Here is a 19,065-nt window from a genome sequence, read left to right as displayed (position 1 = left end):
TTGCTGAAAAATCTGAAAACTAAGTAGTAAAACTGAGAGAAGTCTGAGCCACTTTCTCTTTGAAGGAAGCCTTCAGTTTTCAGGGTGTTCTAACATTTTATGCCTCTTGCCTTAATACAAAGCAGTATTTTCTGTTATAACCTTCCTAGACAAGTTCCTCTGCAAGGGTAAGTAGTAAACAATGGTTAGAAGGAGGACCATCTGGAACAGACGGGTATTGCTTTGCATTTATTCTTAAGTCATGAGCCATGGACACCTAGTAATGAAGGACTATAGCTGAGAAGAGGAAGGATTAACAGGAGCAGCCGGTATTGCTAGCAGGTAGAGGGGAAAGTGTAAGCAACTTCAGCAGAATTGTTAAAGCTGCCTCTGGAGAGCATGCTTAAATGATTAGAGAGATGCAACCATCCACCCTCTAAAGGAGGAAAGAAGTATGGTTGTAAGAGAGGTCATGAGAAATTTTTTTGGAATAACGTAAGAATGTATGTAACAAATTCAACTTCAGGCAGCTTCCCTAAGTGAGTTTAATAGAGTCTGGGCCTAAGACTTGCTGTAACTTTTTATTTTGTTCATAAATAATGGTCAGCTTAATTTCTGATACTAGAGGCAGTATCAACATTATAGCTAGCTTAAAAACTCTCTTAAAACCTTAAAAACAGTGATAATACTCTGAATATTTTATTTGCATACTGTATTGATGAGAAACTTGACAACTACTGGCAATTTATTGCTACTTACAAAATCCTGGTATGTTTGATTTAGTTCAACTGAACCTGGTGAATGTTCAGTTAGACTTATCACCTGGTATGTTTGGTTTGGTTCATGCATTGTAATCAAGAGATACAGCTCAATTGGAAAGAATTTCATGAAAAGCAGTGAACACAATCATGTATCTATCATGGGGGTGAAGGTTGTTGAAAGAGTTGGTTGTAATTCCCGTAAGAAGGTCTTGACTATCATAAATCCTCACAGGTTCCTTAAAGTAGTCGTCTTGCAACTTCTTAAGGTGTTTGTTAACGTTTTTCATCTTTCTTGTTTTCCCATTTTTGCCTGAAATGTTTATTTTGGACAGTTTATCTGTTTGCAATTTAAAAGAAAATGAGTTTTAACTTTTTTCCCAAGCCCCCAAAATCCTAGTGATGTATTCCACACCTTTTTACTATTCTGTGACATAAAATAAGTAATATACAGTGTTTGTACAGTATAATACATATGTGTTTGCAGTCTTGGCATTCTTTTACGGAGGATTGCTTTATCGCTAAGGTATTGTTTGTTCGATGTTGGTCTTAGTAGCATTAGTAGACGTTATTAGTGTTTGTTTTGTTATTTCTTGATTGAAACTTCAGAGTAAAACCAAGGGGGAAGATCCATCTAAATCTTACTGATATACAGGCTCTCCCGGTATTAATCGAGCAGAATAAATACTTTCCTTCTGCTAATGTATGTATTTTGTCTGTACTATCCAGATACCTTAATCATTATTAAAAACTAACATCAGAACAAGAAGGACATGGACCTGTTGGAGCGGGTCCAGAGGAGGGGCATGAAGATGATCCTAGGGCTGGAGCACCTCTCCTATGAGAACAGGCTGAGAGAGTTGGGGTTGTTCAGCCTGGAGAAGAGAAGGCTCCGGGGAGACCTTACAGCAGCCTTCCAGTACCTGAAGGGGGCCTACAGGAAAGCTGGGGAGGGGCTGTTTGCAAGGGCATGTAGTGATAGGACGAGGGGCGATAGCTTTAAACTAGAGCAGGGTAGGTTTAGATTAGACATTGGGAAGAAGCTCTTTACAATGAGGGTGGTGAGGCACTGGAAGACGTTGCCCAGAGAGGTGGTGGAGGCCCCATCCCTGGAGACATTCAAGGCCAGGCTGGATGAGGCTCTGAGCAACCTGATCTAGTTGAAGACGTTCCTACTTACTGCAGGGCGGTCGGACTAGATGGCCTCTAAAGGGCCCTTCAAACCCAACACATTCTGTGATCTAAATAGAGTACTGAGTTAATTGTATTTCTGTTCTTGAGCATGAGAAATATTTTTTTATAATAATCGCTTCATTGGTTTTGGCATTGCTCTCTACCGTAAAATGAAGAGGTACTAGAATGTTTGTCTTACGTGGTTATCTTTGTCACATTGTGTAGTCTGATTTGTGCCTTTCAGTTTTGTTCCTTAAAGATTGATAGTTCTCAAGTTTAAACAACTGTGTAAGAGCAACTAGCAACTTTGAAAGCAGACTAGTCTTTCTCTGAAACTCAATGCATCTGTATGTTCTTAAAGAACATTATCTTTCTGTTGCACAGCAGAGAATATTTTTGATTACTGATGTTTAGGAAAATGTTGATGAATATAACTTCTTCACTTCTCTGCCACCCCGTTGAGATTTCCATGGTGACAAAAGTGATGATCCTGCTCCAGTTACATGTCCAGTTTTTTATTGAGTTGCTTTTAACCCTGACTACCGTGTTTAGTAGCAGTGTTGATTTGTACTAGCTTCAACTAGCCATGGAAGTAGTTCAGGGTGTGAACAGTTTGCTAAGTGTTATAGAGTACCTGCTTAAGATCATGTACTGTACCCCCTTTAAATAGGGTGTCACTGAAGGCTGCTTATTCTTCTTTCACTGAGGTTGGCTGTTTTTTTTACAACAGGACATGGCTTGTAAATAGATTATCATGAAGGAAGATTAGCATATATTGCTTTATGTCTTGCCATTCAATTTTCTGTGTTGACTGCTTTCTTGTTGGCTTAGGGGTCTCTGTTGCCTTGAACTATGTGAGATAGACGTGTTTCGAGGCACAAAAAAAAAGTAATTTTCAAACTTGGCTTGTCACTTCCTTCTAGCCTAGAAACAATTACATTGCTGAAGTCTTTCAGTTCAGAAGTTTTATATTCAGTCTCATTCATATAAGTTGATCTTGAGCATGCGTACGAATACAAAGACCTTGGCAGATGTCTGTCCAGTTGGACATGTCATAATGACCAACCTTGCATGTCTGCAGTGCTCACTGAACGCAAAGAGGACGAAGAATCTTGAATTACAGAATCTAAACTTGGTTCAATAAACTTTTTTAATGAAAAAGGAATCTTCTTCAAGACTTACTTAAATAAAACCGGTGTTTCAAGCCAAATTACCTGGCTGTGGTGTCATTGTCTGGTATTGTGTGGTTTCCTAGCCATTGCTATCAAGTTTGTCTGCAGTTTCCCCTTTATTTTTCCTATTTTATACACTTAACGAGTGTTACAAATAGTACACCAGCTTGTCAAAATAGAGGCAGTGAGCAGCTTGTTTGTCCAAACCTGGTTTAAGCATTCAATTTACAGAGGCTGTTTTTGGTTACAATTTGTCCACTTCCCCTCTCTCTAATCAGCAGCTGCTGATGAGTTTTTCCCCATAGAGTTGTAACAAATATCTCTACTGGCTTGTTTAGGATGTAAGGTTTTTGGTTTTAAATCTGCATTAAACATTACTTTCCAGCCATTAATTTTCATACCACCATGATTTTGTGGTATTAAAGTCAGTAGTGATTTTCTGGGGATGAGGAGGTGGTTTTGACTTTGATCAAAGAAGATAAAGTAGAAACAATTAAATCATTATCAAATTAGAATTGGAGTATGGTTTCCTGGTGAAAATGTTACACATTTTACTGAATATCTGTTGAATGCCTGTGGTAGTAGTATCAGATATAAAAGTATTTGTCTCTTGTCACTGAATTTTAGCCTGAAAAAGATGGAACATGCTGTTATACCTTTGAATTGTAATTAGACACATTTTAAGTTGAATACATTTAATATTATTTCTTATATTGCAGATGGCTGGAATCCATTTTCTCATCCATATAAGAAGATGGAGTATGGGAAGTGGGAGTTGTTCATTCCACCTGGACAAGATGGTTGTTCTCCCGTGCCCCATGGATCAAAGCTGAAGGTGTTGGTTCTAGACTTACTTTGTCCAATTCTTGTAACTCTCCTTACTCAATAGTCCTTCTTGGTTAAATAACTTTTTTCTTTTACTAGTTCTAAGAAGCTGTATCAGCTTAACTACTTGTGCAAACTGACCTCAATGAGTGAAACATTAACATCTAACTCTTTGTGATGCTTAGGAAGAGGCATTTGTGGCTGAAATGTGGATATAGTGTATTGTATCACATTATAAGATGAAAACAGTATGACATATTAATGATTTGAAAAATAAGAATTAAGTAATGTATAGATAAAGTCTTTCTGTATTTGATGCAGCTGCTTGAGATTAAGATCCTATTCAAATCTCAATACCTTGGTAATTTTTGTGATCCTTTTAACCACAGCTTTTCAGGTGATCTTCAGGTGTGTTGCTTTAGTAGTACATGTGACTTCATAAAAGTTCTGTCTGTTCTTTAGGAATTGAGGGTATTGAGCAGTAGGCCTAGGTGAAGTAAGTTAAACTACATACAGGTGCAAGGAAATGCTTAGTTGTATTTATCAGTTGTATTTAGTGAGTATCCATGAGCATAAAATCCTTTCTTCCAGAAATTAATGGAAAGTTTCTTTGAGCTATCAAATGCCACAGTTGTTATGCTTAGTCTTGATATACATAATGACAACTAACTATCAGTAGAGTTGATTATTTCTAGGTGAATACTGATTTCAGTCAGAGATGTACTTTGAGAACTTGAATTGTTGCGGTCAGAGCTTGAGCTCCAGAGATATCGGATGCTAACAGGGTCAGTAATGAGTAGTTAAGTAAAGAAATGTACTGAAATCACCTATAGACTAGGAAAATTAAGAAACTAGGAACATTTGTATAATGCTACTGTATTTTCGGGGCTCCTATCAACAAAACTAACATACTGAAAAAAATCTTCATTTTTCTGCTGAAAATCAGCTTAGGTAAACAAGAAATGTGCTGAAACAAAGATGCATAAAAATGTTCTGGAAATGCTTACTCGATGCATGTGCCTATCTCCATGGCTTTTGTTATGGCCAATGAAATTATCACAGTAATAAATATGGATAAACTGAAATTTAGGAATAATCATTCAAGGATGAGAAAGCTGTTTTTATTTTACAAAGCAGGAAAGAAAACAATTGTCTGCAACTCAGAAGTGCAATGACTATGTGGTAATTTATGAGATTGTAGAATGGTTACTTAATATTTTCCATTATTTTGAGACACAAGTAGGTTAGATTTTTTTGAAGTTGCTAAATTTACCATTTATGTTTTATGTACAAAATTATTGAGCTCACCTACTGTAGAATTTTCTATGCTTAGTGTAGAGGTAAGAGATGTGAATGATGAGGAGTGTTGATAATTATTAGCATAATAACAAAAAGCATATATTCTTAAACATGTTCGGAAAAATAAGTTTATTTTTTGTTTAAGACTATTTTTTTGTCTGACTAGCTATATAATCGCCAGTCATAATCTCCTATTTTTGAAGTACCGGTCTTCATAGTACTTTCTCTCTTTCCATTCACCACTTTCTTTGAAATATAAACGCCATAAAGCAAAGATTGCCTTGTGCATAATTTGTTTAGTATGCAGAATTTTTGACTACTGATTACTCTTGGTACTGATGCACTAATAAGATGCTGTAGTTCTGTAGTTGCTCTGAGTCTTCTGAAAAGCCATGAGACTGCTGCTGACAGAGCAGAATGTCAGTTTGTTTTGCTCTTTTTTTAAGTTATTTTAGGGTTTTTTACCTTGCCATTTCTTTAATCATCCTTTTACATGGTCATTTTTAAGCAAAGATGTATGCAGTTGTCACTGACATTCCAAATACGTGATTCTCAAACAGGCTCATAAAGCTGGACTGTGCTGTCTGCCTGTGAGACAGATTTGCTTTTGAGTGTGTATATTCTTGTCTTTAAAAAAAAAGTACAAAGATTTAGAAACTTGATTCACAAGTGTACATAATCATAATTGATGACTTCATCCATATGGAACTGCTCCCAGCCTCAGCTGTAACTTTGCTGATAATCTTTCATGACACTTTGTTTTTGTTCTGTGGTGCCTATACAACTGAATCTAATACATCACGATGTGTACTTTCAGTGTATTTAGATGATACGACTAATGTGGAAAAAAGTTTTCAGTTAAGGTGATTCTAAAATGGTTATCTGTCACAAAAGCCGGAATGAGGTTGGGATATTCCAAACGATAGGGATGTATGTTACCCTCATGCTACGGCTGACCTTTTTATCCTCTCTTATTGTACTAACGGGTTCAGAAAACTACTGCTCTTCTGTAAGTTTTCTTTGAAATACATGGTTCTTTTAGATTATGATAGTTCATGAATGCGTGCATTTTTGGGAACACAAGGATTTGTGTGGTAGAGCATAGTTTTGCAGTTCTTTGTTCATGTAGAAGCTGAAAATATTGTATTGTCTGTAGATGGAAATTACTCTGCAGATTGCAGAGCTAATGTTTAAATACACAGGCACTGTTGTCTACGTGCACTAGACTACACCACAAAAACTATTTCTTTTTGGTAATGAACATATTCCCTTTTTTGCTTTACTAAAGAAGCATAAGGGAATCACAGGTCTTAAATATTTAAGAATAATATTGGTAGAAGAAACTTTAAGTTAAAATAGTAAACTTTAGACATTTATGCAGTGACTTGATTAATCTGCTAAGGGGGAAAAAGTCTCCTCCAGAAGGTCCTTATCTTAAGCTTCTGTCTACACTGTTTGCATCTTTAGTTCTACATAGGCGAAAGCCAAGTTCTGAAACAGTGACAAGGTCATTCCTCTTAAATAAGTAATTTCTAAGCCAGAATGGGAAATAGATGGAGTGTAGCTGGTGACACTAATTTAGATCAGGTCAAAAAATATTTTTGTAGGAAAATAAATGAGGAGCAGAGGTCAAACATTTGCATGTTCTCAATAGTAGTAGACTGTCTACTGTAGCTCTTCAGGCAGTCTTCTCATAAGTAAACATAAACATTGAAGAAGGTGAGTAATTAAACCTGCTATAGATCTTCTGCTACATTTCTGCATGCAGGGATGGGTGCTTATAACAGTTGAGTAATTCCCTTGTGGATTATGACATCCATCTAAAAAATAAGATTACCTGCTAGAAAAGGGTATTTTATTTTTTCCTTCCCCGATGGATCGTTTGGGAGCTTAGTGAGTTAAGTGAACAAATATGGTTGCTGTTGTGCTTGTGTGATGGTTGCTTTTTTTTTTTAAAACTTCTGACAGATGTCATAAGATGAGCAGAGATTAAAAAACCAAAATGCAAACTTTATGCTTTAGTAAATTCAACCTCTTTTTCTTTATTCTAATGAGGGTAGTTTGAAAAGATTGCCTGTGACAACTAAATTTCTGTAAATGGTTGCATTTTTGCCGTTCTAACAGTGATGGCGGTTGGGAGGGACAAGTGCGCTTATCTTTCATGGTTGAAAATGACTGAATTCTTCCTTCCATGACAGAGTATTCTTAATTACTTTATCACAGTATACAGCAAGCTTTTAGAAAAACTAACATGGATAGGCTTCTTTAGCAAGTCTTGTCATGTGTTGTCATATGCACACAGGAGTTTAATCAGTGTTCCACTTTGTTCTTTTACTATTTATTTATAAATGAGTCTTATGACTGCTTAAAAATACCTGTAAATTAAGCTTTCACTGTAGTCCATAAGATCCTAATTTTGAAATAGTGTCAGTGAAGTTTAGAGGTGGGGACAGTACTGGTAAAAATAGAGATCTTTGTATCTGCAGTAGGAAAATTGTTTAATATTCTTGATATATGCCAAACGACAGGGAAAATGCAGAACAATTGGGAACTGGAAGCAAATAAGAATTCAAACCTGGATGAAAATTTCCAAGTTCATGGCTAATGATCGAGTTCTAAAATATTTTCCAAGAGCTAAATAAGAAAAGATGTGAAGATCAGTACTCCTAAAATATTGGTGATTTGTAATTGAGCTACCTGCTGCCCTGGAACACTGAATAGGAGGAGATCTGTATAGCGGAATCACTAAATCCTCTTCTGTGAGCTGGAGATGATATACTAAAATACTAGTCATTGTTCAACTTTCCAATAATGACAGTAGATCTACGATTTCTGAAATGATTTGGCAGTATGAGAATTTTATATATTAGTAAATTTACCTGACAATGTGCTGGGTAGGTGCATGAAATTAAAACACTGTGTGCCACTAAATATCACTTGGACATTCATGAAATCTAGTTTAATGTAATTGATTCTGGTTACAAAGGTAAGAGTCAGGATGACTGACGTGTCTCCATAAGGCAACTTTTACCAAGAGCGAGGTAAAAATTAGGAAGTTGTCTGTAAAATCTCAGTGGCAAAATTTGTTGGTTTCTTGTTACATTTTTTGAAGCCATATAGCTACAAATGGGTAGCTTTCTCAGACAGCTTTTATGTAATTGAGTGTAGATACGTAAAAGTTTTTTTTTTTTTTAAAAAAAGAAACCTGTCTTAGAGTTAATTTTAATTGGGTTTTAAAAGATCACTTCTAAGCACTATAACAGCCTTCATAATTTGTCTGTGTATGCTGTCAGAACCAATGATATACAGCTTGGGGAGCAAATAGTGTGAGTTTTCCCTGGAAAGGTCACATCAGAAAATGGTAGAAACTTTTTAAAAACTGTGTTCAGTCATTTGCTAAATCTATCTTCTTTCTTCTCACACACATGTATATCTGTGTGTATATATGTGTATTTAAATTGTAAACTCTATAGTTTTTTGAGGGAGTATCTTTTATTGTGATGAGGTTATTAGATTTGATATCTTGTGTACTTGTTAACACAATATTTTTCTATTGATATTCCACTCTAACATCTTTGAGTAGTTTCGGTGATTGCTGAACAGTAGTTAGGTGCTAAGTTCAAGACAAAATTTGGTCTGGCACAAAGAAGAGTCACATTTTTTTTTATCATTTTGTATGAAATGTTTTAAAAGTTCACTACTACTGGTTTTGAGTAGTTTTCCAGTCCACAGGTATAATCCTTCTTAATATTACAGGGTGCAAAGGAGGAACTGCTCTGAGTCAGAACCATAACAGATTAATCACAGTTAGAAGTACCTAAAAATTCATTTGTATCCATGAGGTGGTGAGGAGAGGAGAGTTAGCTGTAAAGAATATTATTAAAATTTCATCCTTACAGTTTTACCACTGTATCCTATACTTTGTAGTAGATCTGCATACTCTGTGTTTAACTTGTAAACCTTGAAAAAGAATCAAATATGGTGAGCAGGTAGGTTAATCAGTGTCAGGGAACCACCGTTAGCAAAATTCATCAAGTGTAATTACTGTCACTGATGAAGTAGATGGTGTTGCAGCTGACCCTACTGGTCAGGAAGTCCAGCAGCATAGTTATCAGACTGGCTTCGAGTTCAGGTCTCATGCCCTTCAAGCAGTCTGCAGTCAGAATGTAAAGGCGTTTTTAATGAGAATGTGGAAACTCGGGAAACTTTCTAATAATGGGATAACAAGCTAGTGGTTAGGATGTTAGGTATAGAAGTGTTAAAGATGTGGTGGGTTTTCTGTAACATAGGATATAAATAGGTTATGTGCAGTCGACAGCTTTTACAAAGGGAGTCTTGCTACCTCTAGCAGAGGTATGAAACACGATTTCAATGGGAAGCTTCCTGAAGAAGTGTTCGCTGTTTTCTTACATGTACAAATACAAACACTTCTGAAGTTTCTTGTATTCACCTCAGCTGGGGGCGTGAGGCATATCCTTGCTTGTAGTCTGCAAATTCGAACAGTGAAAGAAACAAGTGTTCCGCAGCATCGTGGTATGTAACCTGTGCACAGGAAGAGGCAGACATGGCCCTCCTGGCATTTTCAACTTTAGGGAACAGGACTTGAGTCATTTAGCATACACGCTTCTAGACATCAGTGGTGCTGAATGTGAAGTAAAGCATTAGTTAAATCTGTGGCAATACCCTTCATGTTTCATTGCTTGATTGCGATCTATGGAACAAGTTATTGTAGACTTCTCTGGGTTACAGATTAGATTTATATCAGGAAGAGTTGTTATCTCATTGGGAGATGAACAGTCTCTTGACTTTTCCTCTTTGGCTTTGGTAAACAAGGTGCCAACTACTTGTGGACTCATAGGAGAGGTTGTAGCAGTGATGAAACATTGCAATGCAGTAGACTCTTGTTCTTTAGAGCCTTTTTTGCAGACTGTGCTCAGCACTTCAAAATATTCTTCTTCAGTTATTTGGGCAGGCTTAGTTCTCTGGTGACTTGAAGATTGTGCAATTCTTTGGTAGGAGGCTTTGCTATTTAAAAGTATTTTCCTTTTAGTTTATGCATACAGAAGACTAATTGTTTCAGTTGATATTAGGTGTGTGTTAAGCAAAATATTGTTTGGTTTTTTTTTGAGGAAGAGGGAGAGATTTTAAAGAAGGGATGTTGAAATGGAATTTGAAGTCTGGGAGTCCATATAAAATATATATGTAAGCATGGCTGTGGTTTTTTAGGGGAGTTGGTTTTATTTTGAAGGTAGGGCCACTAATTAGGTAAACCTGACATTCTCTTCAGTGTGACATACTTCAGTGGTACATACTTCTTGATTTCCAGCTGTATTTGTCTATAGACAAATAGAGAAGATTATAGGTCAAGGAGAAAGTGGAAGATAAACTTTAGTATTCTAATGGACTTATTCCACACCTTGGATGCCCAAGTCTTGTTAGATGGAATCTGTACCTGCAACACAGCCAACACCAAAGCTGTTTGAGGAGGACTTCTCTGAGGCATTATGATAAAGTATTCAAGGCATTCTACTTTAGACTATCAGAAAGCAGTTAAGTTAATGTACCTAACACTGTGTGGAGAGGGTCAGGTGAGCTCATTCCTAATGGATGACCTCAGAACAGAGGGGACACATCATGATTCTCTGCACTTTTTTTTTAACCCCCAAAGAGCGTGACCTAAGGTGTTAGGGACTCTTGACTTGTTGGGCAGGGAGACAGTAGGAGGAGGAGGGGAGAGGACAGTGGAAGAACCATTTGGGGCTGTAGGCTACCCCAGTTATAAGACACCACGGGAGTAAGTGACAGGAAGTGGAGGTGTTGAGTATGACCTGCTTTATCCCCAAAACAAGTTTCGTTGTCAGTTTGAAACAGCTGTGAATGGGAGCATCAAAAGTTAGAATGCTATGCCACAGTCACCCAACCGCAAGGTGCATTATGCAGCAGTTGTCCTTTATACAAAGGCTTTATAGTTGAGGATAAGTAATACTTAATGCTTGGGTGCCCCTATTACATACTTCAGCAGCTTCTTTTCTACTTGACATGGCTTGAAACAACTCTAATAAGTTACACTTATTGTGTGTAATGTGCTTTATTATTATGGTTGCTTTTCAAACTCTGCTCTCCTACCCCAAGCCTCTCAGTTGCATAATACATACATGAATGCTTTTAGATTATGCATACAATTTTTTTATAGTCTTTGAGCTACATCACTGTTTTAGTAACTTGATTTTGGTTGTCACAGTGGGGGGGGGGAAATGTGTATTTTAGAGATGCCAGTTTTCCTTTAACTTATATGATTTTGAAAAAGATTTTCAAAATCTGGATTCCAGACTGAAAGAAAAGTTTGAATGCTGTCCTGCAGCATAGATAGATGTGGTGTTTTCTTTTTAAAAAAGTAAACTGGTTGTCCCTCAATACCTAATAATGCCACCTTTGTGTAGCTAACAGTTATAAAGCCTATTTTTTCTTCCTGTAGAAATCCATGTACTTTTAGAATAGTTCATGATATTCAAGTGAAATATTGTCTCCACACTTTTGCCTATAGAAATCTATTGGGAATGTTTCCATGTGGTATTGCTTCCATTTTAAACAATTCTTCTGGGGTTTCCTGTACTTTAACAGTTTGATTTTTCCCGTTATCTCTGTCTGCATAGATATTTTTGTGATACTAGGCTACTGTCTACATCTTTTGAATTCTTTAATACTTAAATAGACTATATAGTATTTTTGTTAGTATTTACTAATATTTCTTAGTCTTAGTTTTCTAAGAAGCATGGAAACAGAAAAAAAAAAACAGCAAAAGCTTTCCTTCTTAATCTGATCTAGTAAACTAGTTAAACGTGTTCTTAGGTTCTTCAATGTAATTGAAATGCTTAATTCACAAATGGAGCTATATCTCCCTCTTTTGGAAAATCAAGGCATGACTTCATGACTTGGCTTTGAAGATAGGCTTTTGCTTCTTTCATGTCTTGATTATTTTTTTAAATTTATTTTCTTTCCCCAAGGGGGAAGGGGAGAAGGGGAAAGAAGGGAGAATTGTGAATGAATATTTAATATCCCTAATGAGTTTATAGTCTAAGAGCTGATGTGATGATATATTTACAGAATAATAATTTGCACAGGAAATATACCTCTCTCCCAATGACTTCTGAACCACAAAGATTCCTCTGCAGAACTTTAAGTGTGTAAACCACCTGAGAAGTATTACTATGTGTCCAATAGCTAAGGAGTATCTTTTCAATATTTTATTTAAATGCCTGCCCCTTTAGCAGATTTCTTTGAAAGAAAATAGCTTGGAAGAAAAGTAAAACAAAGCAGACAGCTTTGTCTTGACTGACTTAATTTTGACAGTAATCTTAAACAGATGAGGGGAAAAAAAGTTGGAGAAAGGGAGAGCTGGAATAATGTGATTAGAGTGTTCTGTTACTTTTTCTTCTCAGTGTAACCGATTTGCAATTTAGAAGGAGAATAGCCTGGCAGAAGCAACACGCTGTCAGTTCTTTCTGAAACATCTTTTCAAGTTTTATACTCAATTCCCTTGTTAGGAAACGACTTCAGTGACTGCAAGCACCTTGACAGATACGCTTGATTTCTTGGTTATTTGGAGCAGTAGGAATAGAGTATGGTAAAGTTTTTCAGTGGAAGGTGAGTTCTGGAAAGCTCTCCGGTTTTCCATGCCTCCTCCCCCACTGATTTGGGTGGAGGGTCCGTTTGGGGAGGAACTCCTGGGTAGGAGAAGCTGAAGTGTTGAACTACTGTTCCCTTTTCCTCTTTGCTGCCTCTCCTGAGCTTTGTTAGGCAGGGCTGTGCAGTAGTAAGATGAGTAAGGCACTAGTGAAGAAGCTGTGTTCGCTTCTTCATTCCTTACCTTCCATTTTTGAGGCTATTAAAGAGGGAAATGGTTTAGTGTGTCTCTAAAATCTATCAGGTTGAATGAGAAAATTCCAGAATAAAGCTCTTAACACTGCTGTTCTATCCCAAATTTTTGTCAGGCTTTTGTATTTTTATCTAAATCTTCTTTAAGGTAAGCTGTGTCAGGCAAGGAACCCTGAATTCTGGTCCTGGATTCTGCAGCAGGCTGCATTATCTTACCAGAAGGTGTTCTGCTGTGGTCCCATGTATTAAACCAAAAACAAAACCAAAAAAACCCCCAAAAAACCCTTACAAAAACATTGCCTCTAGACTCTAGTGTTTCTCTTGCAAACCAGTATGACCTGTAGAAAAAGAATGATAATAGTTGCCCTGTGGTTTCCTCTGTGTGCATGGGGAAGGCAGGGGTGGCGATGTGATTTTATTTTACTTTTGTAAATGGGTTCAATTTACATCACCTGCTGTCAAAAGACCATCAGAACTGTGTATTCTATACTGGGTGCTAACCCGGGATGTGCTTTGTGGAAGAAAAGTACTTTCAGTTGATGGTTAAATTTCACTTCTCTATTTCTGTAGCAACTTGAGAGAGTTGAGAAAAGGATCATCTAATTAAGAAAAAAGAAATGTGATCTTATAGCAGGATTGTATCAGTTACTCAAATGCAGGAACTGTCATTAAAACTGAACTGCATTTATGGAATAAAATCCAAGAACAGGTATTCTTACAGCAGCAATATGTCCTAAGTATAAAGTTTTGGAGAGATTAATTATTTTTGCAAAGGTGAAAATGTAAGGTTTTCTTTGTCTACAGTGTATATTATACTAAAAAAATCTTGTGTGTGCAAGCAGTTTTCCTTCCCTGTGCACTCTTAGAACTGAAGGAGGGGAAATATCTTAATGTTTAACTTCTAATAAATTTTACATATTGGAAATAACTTGTTATGTTATTGCAGCATCTATCACAAGCTTCCTAGAGAGTCTTTATTCTGTCATGCTTCTAGGTTTTTGGGTTGAAGTTACTTTCAAATCAGGTGGGTGTTATTTAGATGAGGTAGTGTTTCCACCTGTATTCTTGTGACTCTTACATATGGATAATATTGTCTCAGAAATTAATAAATATGAAGCTAGTGAAATACTATAAATTGTAAAATATTGAAATAATAGCTTATTGCCCTTATATAAATAACGAAGTCACTGACATTTCTGTATTTATATTAAAGCTAGTCCACTCTTATTATGTTAGCTATTGTTGGTTTGATGGCCAATTTAATTTCATTGTTGTATTAAAAGCCACATATACCAACAATCATTCCAAGTGCTTTCAAGCTATTAAAGTAATGAAATAATAATACAGTGTTTCAGAGCAGTTTATTGGCTTGCATATACTCATCAGTTATCTAGTTATCGCCTCCTCGTTTTCCTCTCCCCAACTCGAATATAAATGACAAACCACTATACAACAAACTTCGTGAACTGCAAAAATATCATTCTTAATTCTTTAAAACAAAATAATCCAGCAGATGCTAGTTTTAAATGAAAATAAATATCTGAAAAATAAGGAATTATCAAGACAGCATGGCTTATTTTTATTTCTAATGTTTGATCCTGTATCATAATCAGTGGAAGCAGAGACAGATGACTTATGAGAACACATTATAAATGAATATAATGCTCATGCATGGGATGAAAGACTGCTTTAAAAGCAGAAACAGAAAGCTAAAGGAGTGGATGCTAAGCAGAGAAACTGTCTGATCTTATATGTAATGGTCACTTGAATTATTCTCCCACGTTGTTCTGAAGATCTGTGTACATGTACACTGGAAGATGAGTTAGTCAAATGAAGCTGATGTGAAGAGAGGATGAAGGTGGGCAAAAAGAAAGAAAGGGGATATTCATAAACACAGACTTTAAATGGGGTGTTTTGTGGCCTGTTACCATAAAGTTTTGTTGGTCATAACAATAGCACAAACACATTAAGCTCTACTTTACATGTGGGTTTACGTTTTATCTAAATTTGTATTTGTGACTAAACTTCTAAAGTTGTTACTTGCAAAACTTTCAGACTTTTTATTGTTATTGATAATTGCAGAAAAAAAAAGTGTGGCTTCGGTTCATAAAAAGCCAAGAAATTTCACTGAGTCACAGTAATTTATAAGTTGTCTAAACCTAAGTGCCAAATTCTCCTTTAAATGCCCTGAGGCCTCCAGAAGGGGCTGGCAGATGTACTGTAGGTGCTGTGGAAGACCCGTGCTATTTTGGAAAGGCAGAACAGTGGGATACCCAAGAGTCTCAACAACTTTCAGTGCCTCTGAAAATCGAGGCCCCTGAATCTCACTTGTCCTGCATTGGAAGCACCGTTAAGTTAAAGGAAACCTATTTCAGCCTCTGAATTGTTCCAGTGTGTTACTGCCTTTTCTGTGTTACACTAGGCTGCCCTCAGAGTGGTCGTTCCTTCTTAGCTGTAATAAACTGCTTTTGAGAGTTTTAAATGTCATCAGAATAGACTTGTAAACACTGTACTTGGTTTTATTCTACCACTCCCTGCTTCATAAATTCCCTACACTCTAGTGAGACAGACATGGAACACAGTGTCACTTTGATAGTAATATTATGTGATATTTAGGTCTTCCAGCAGTCCATCACTTTGAAAATTGTGCACCTTTGCACACCAGTCTTCACAGACCTTCAAACCTGGCCATTGTTGGCTATATGCTTGCTCTTATTGCAACCATATGTTTCAGTTTTTCTAGTGATTTTTTTATTTATTTATTCAGGTCTGAAAGTTCTTGCTTAAAAATTAATCACTTCAGCAACATAGATGCCTTAAACCTTGGGTTACTAGGACATCTTTTGACTACCTTGGTGTACTCATCTATGAAATCCACTGTACTAATTACAGGGGTTTTGGATGCTAAACTTCAGGTGTGCTGAATGTTTCGGACATTTGTGTGTTGAAAACACACCCAACATCTCTGTAATGGAAAATGCAAACAAGCCACACACTTTAACCTTTACATACAAAAGATGAGCAGCTTAGGTTAAGCTCTTCACTTTTTGTTGTTTTACAGTTGTGCTTATATGAATTGTATATCTGTGCCATGTCTGTTTTTAGAGAAAATTGACTTTTTAATGTCAAATTTTGAAGGATGTTTTAATTCTGTCTTTCTGACACTTGCTTATTTGTGTAAGAGCATTTATTTACATGTATTTATGCTGATATTTTACTCGGAAGCCAGAATCATGTGACGTTCAAAGGTCATCAAGGACTTTGAGTTTTTACATATTATTATGCGACTGTATTTGCCACCAGAGGAGGGGAAAAAATACCCAAAACTATTCAGGTGAGCTATATCTAGTAGTGTTAATGTAGGCAAATTCTGCGTGACTAACTTTTGAATTTTCCTGAATCCAGTGGGTATGCCAACTTGGGAAGTATGGGGGCTGGGGGAGAGACTTTTTAGTACAGAGTTCTAAACAGGTTAGCTGCTGTAAGATACTTCCTCCTTTCGACAAAAATTGCCATGTTGCTCGTGGATTACGCAGTTTGATGGTAAAGTACTACTCTATCTTATGTTTCAGACAAAGATGTTTAATGTAGATGGTGGCGAGTTGTCTTCGTCTGTTCTTTGTCTTTGTTAGCTTTTCTGCCCTTCTAAATTTGTGCAGTGTAAATGTAACTCTTCATATGTTGATTTCTTCTTAACTTAGTTTTGGCTTTTTCTTAACACTTTAAACACACAAATGGAGGAGGATATGTTATTTTGCCTAGGAAACTTGGATTTCCTTTTTCCCCCTGCACTTGTCGTGTTGGAGTGTTTTCTGTGGTGACCAGCATTGCTGCTTCTCCTTGATAATTTTACAGAGCTCATATGGGTAAGCCTTTAAAAGGTGACTTAAATCACAGAGCTGAAGAAAGTCAAGGGTAACCATAATGCGGGGACATGCCTGTAATATGAAAACATATGAACGGTAAAGGGCTGTTTGATACATATGTGTATTAAATGCCTACTGCAGAACTTCCATATGCTATGCCTGATGGTTTATTACATGTAACAGCTAAGTTTAACTATGATTTTTCTAGCAACTTTATCTGTATTTTCTTTTATGTTCTTAAAAGCCAGCAAGATGTATGCTGTTACGTGGTTTTAGAAGCCAGCATAAGTGGAAAAAAACCTGATAATAGAATCAGAAATACGGTGACTATTTTTACCTAGGATTTTCTTTACCTAAAGCTTAAATGAGTATAAACCAAACAGGTTGGTTGTGATTAAAGGCTAAACTTTTGCCACTTTGTTTGGGTCACCTAACAAATGCATTTCATGTTATAGTAGCAGTGTGCATTTTTAAAGCTTTATTTAATGGGGGCTGTAGTGTTTTTATCAAATGGTATGATGTGCCTCCTCATATACCTTAAGGAAAGAACAGGGACATATCTCTTAAAAATGAAGTAGGTAAATCCCAAGGCCAGTTTGAAGAAGCCTATTTAATGAAGATCATGATTTTATGTATGTTCTCTAGAGAAGATTGTTGAGTTAATTAGAAAATGTAAGTTCAGCTATAAAATGTTGATGAGCTAAGTGGTAGCTAGCATAGGTTATGCATCATAACTTTTAAGAATTTTTTGAAATGAGTTAAAAAAGCAAGTTTGGAACAAAAGTAAAGTATCTGTTAAATACTCATAGGCACTTTGTCAAAAGGGCTGTGTAATGACTATATTAATTATTCTTTATGCATATATAGCCTGTAGCAGCAGGTGCAGAGTATACACGGCAGGTACTTTTGATATCTGAACACTGCAGAGAATGGACCACAAGTAATAGTCTGGAGTGAGTGGAACAAGAGTTTGTCTTTCAGTTTTACATGTATACTTAATATTAGTCCTTTTATTGCAACTCTTATTTATTTGTAATTAATGGTTTAAAGAAATGCCAAAACAAATATGGGAAAGCTATTGGACTGTTTCCATTAGAGTGATTTTTGTCAGTCTTGGGCTGAATTGCTGTTTGGTTTGGGGTGCCGTTCAACTTTTTTGCAGGTTTTTTCTTTTTTTTTTCTTTTTGCTCATGCCTCAGCTAAGCATGATGGTGTGGGAGTTCTGTCTCAAGAAACTTTAGAAAATATTTATCTGAAGCCTTTCTACTTGAAACTTATTAATCGATTTTCTACAATATCAGGAGAGAGGAATAAGAAGTTGATTGAGTATAGAGCTTGGTAATTAAGGAAAGGAAAGATTCAATAAATGGGATTCACATAAAATTACGAAAAGGCTTAAGCAAGCATAGGAGATGAGAACTGAAATTTTTAATTTTTAGGGATCACTTGATAGAGGTCTAAAGAAACTATGTTGATTATGCTCTTGTAAGTCAGAAGAACAGGATTTAACTTTACCAGCTTTAGTATTGTAATGATTCCTTTCCTGGGCTAGCGGTGTTCCTCTTGACTGGGCTTTCTCTGTGCATAGCTCATGATGTTCAAAAATGACAGCAATACGTGAGCAAAATTGAGGTTTCTACTGTTATGGTGGGGTTCAACTAGATATAACAATGGCTGGATATATTTGGAAAATCTTCCTGAAGACCTGCACTGTGAAGAAGGCAAAAAATAAATTTTCTGAATACTTGTTTATAATAAATGCTTCCCCCACTCTTTTGAGTTTCTTGAAATTTGCATGGTTAAATTGTTTGCCTTCTTTTGTTGAATAAATGTATCCTTCTCTTAAGAACATGGGAAGTTTCTTATATCTTTGCATAATAAAACTGTAAATTAAGTTCTAAAAAGTGTAAACTAAAATTTTAGATTGTGAATCTTAAAATAGAGCAGACACTTAAGTCTAGTAAGACTGTTAAGTGTGCAAACTCAACCCTTGCAGAAAGTCGTAGATTAGCACCACCTATTTATGGCCTCTACATTGTTACTATCGTAATAGATGACAAATACATGTATGCCTCTGCTTCTCGAAGTTTTATTTGTAGCTATTAGAATTCTGGGTGT

At 36.3% G+C, this 19,065-nt stretch overlaps 1 protein-coding gene across 4 annotated transcripts in view; it reads left to right on the top strand.

Annotated features, from left to right (window-relative positions):
- GBE1 (1,4-alpha-glucan branching enzyme 1) overlaps window positions 1-19,065 on the top strand; it is a 163,229-nt gene that overhangs the window by 41,944 nt on the left and 102,220 nt on the right. For all 4 annotated transcript variants that reach the window (XM_054191322.1, XM_054191315.1, XM_054191336.1 and 1 more), the window contains one exon: window positions 3,802-3,917. In XM_054191322.1, the coding sequence (XP_054047297.1) occupies window positions 3,802-3,917 (116 nt within the window). The remainder of the gene's footprint in view (window positions 1-3,801; window positions 3,918-19,065) is intronic.

Source organism: Rissa tridactyla, chromosome 1, assembly GCF_028500815.1.
Source record: "Rissa tridactyla isolate bRisTri1 chromosome 1, bRisTri1.patW.cur.20221130, whole genome shotgun sequence".
NCBI classification, from domain to species: Eukaryota; Metazoa; Chordata; class Aves; order Charadriiformes; family Laridae; genus Rissa; species Rissa tridactyla.
Note: the sequence above shows the minus strand (reverse complement) of the source record. Positions and strands in the feature narration are given on the sequence as shown.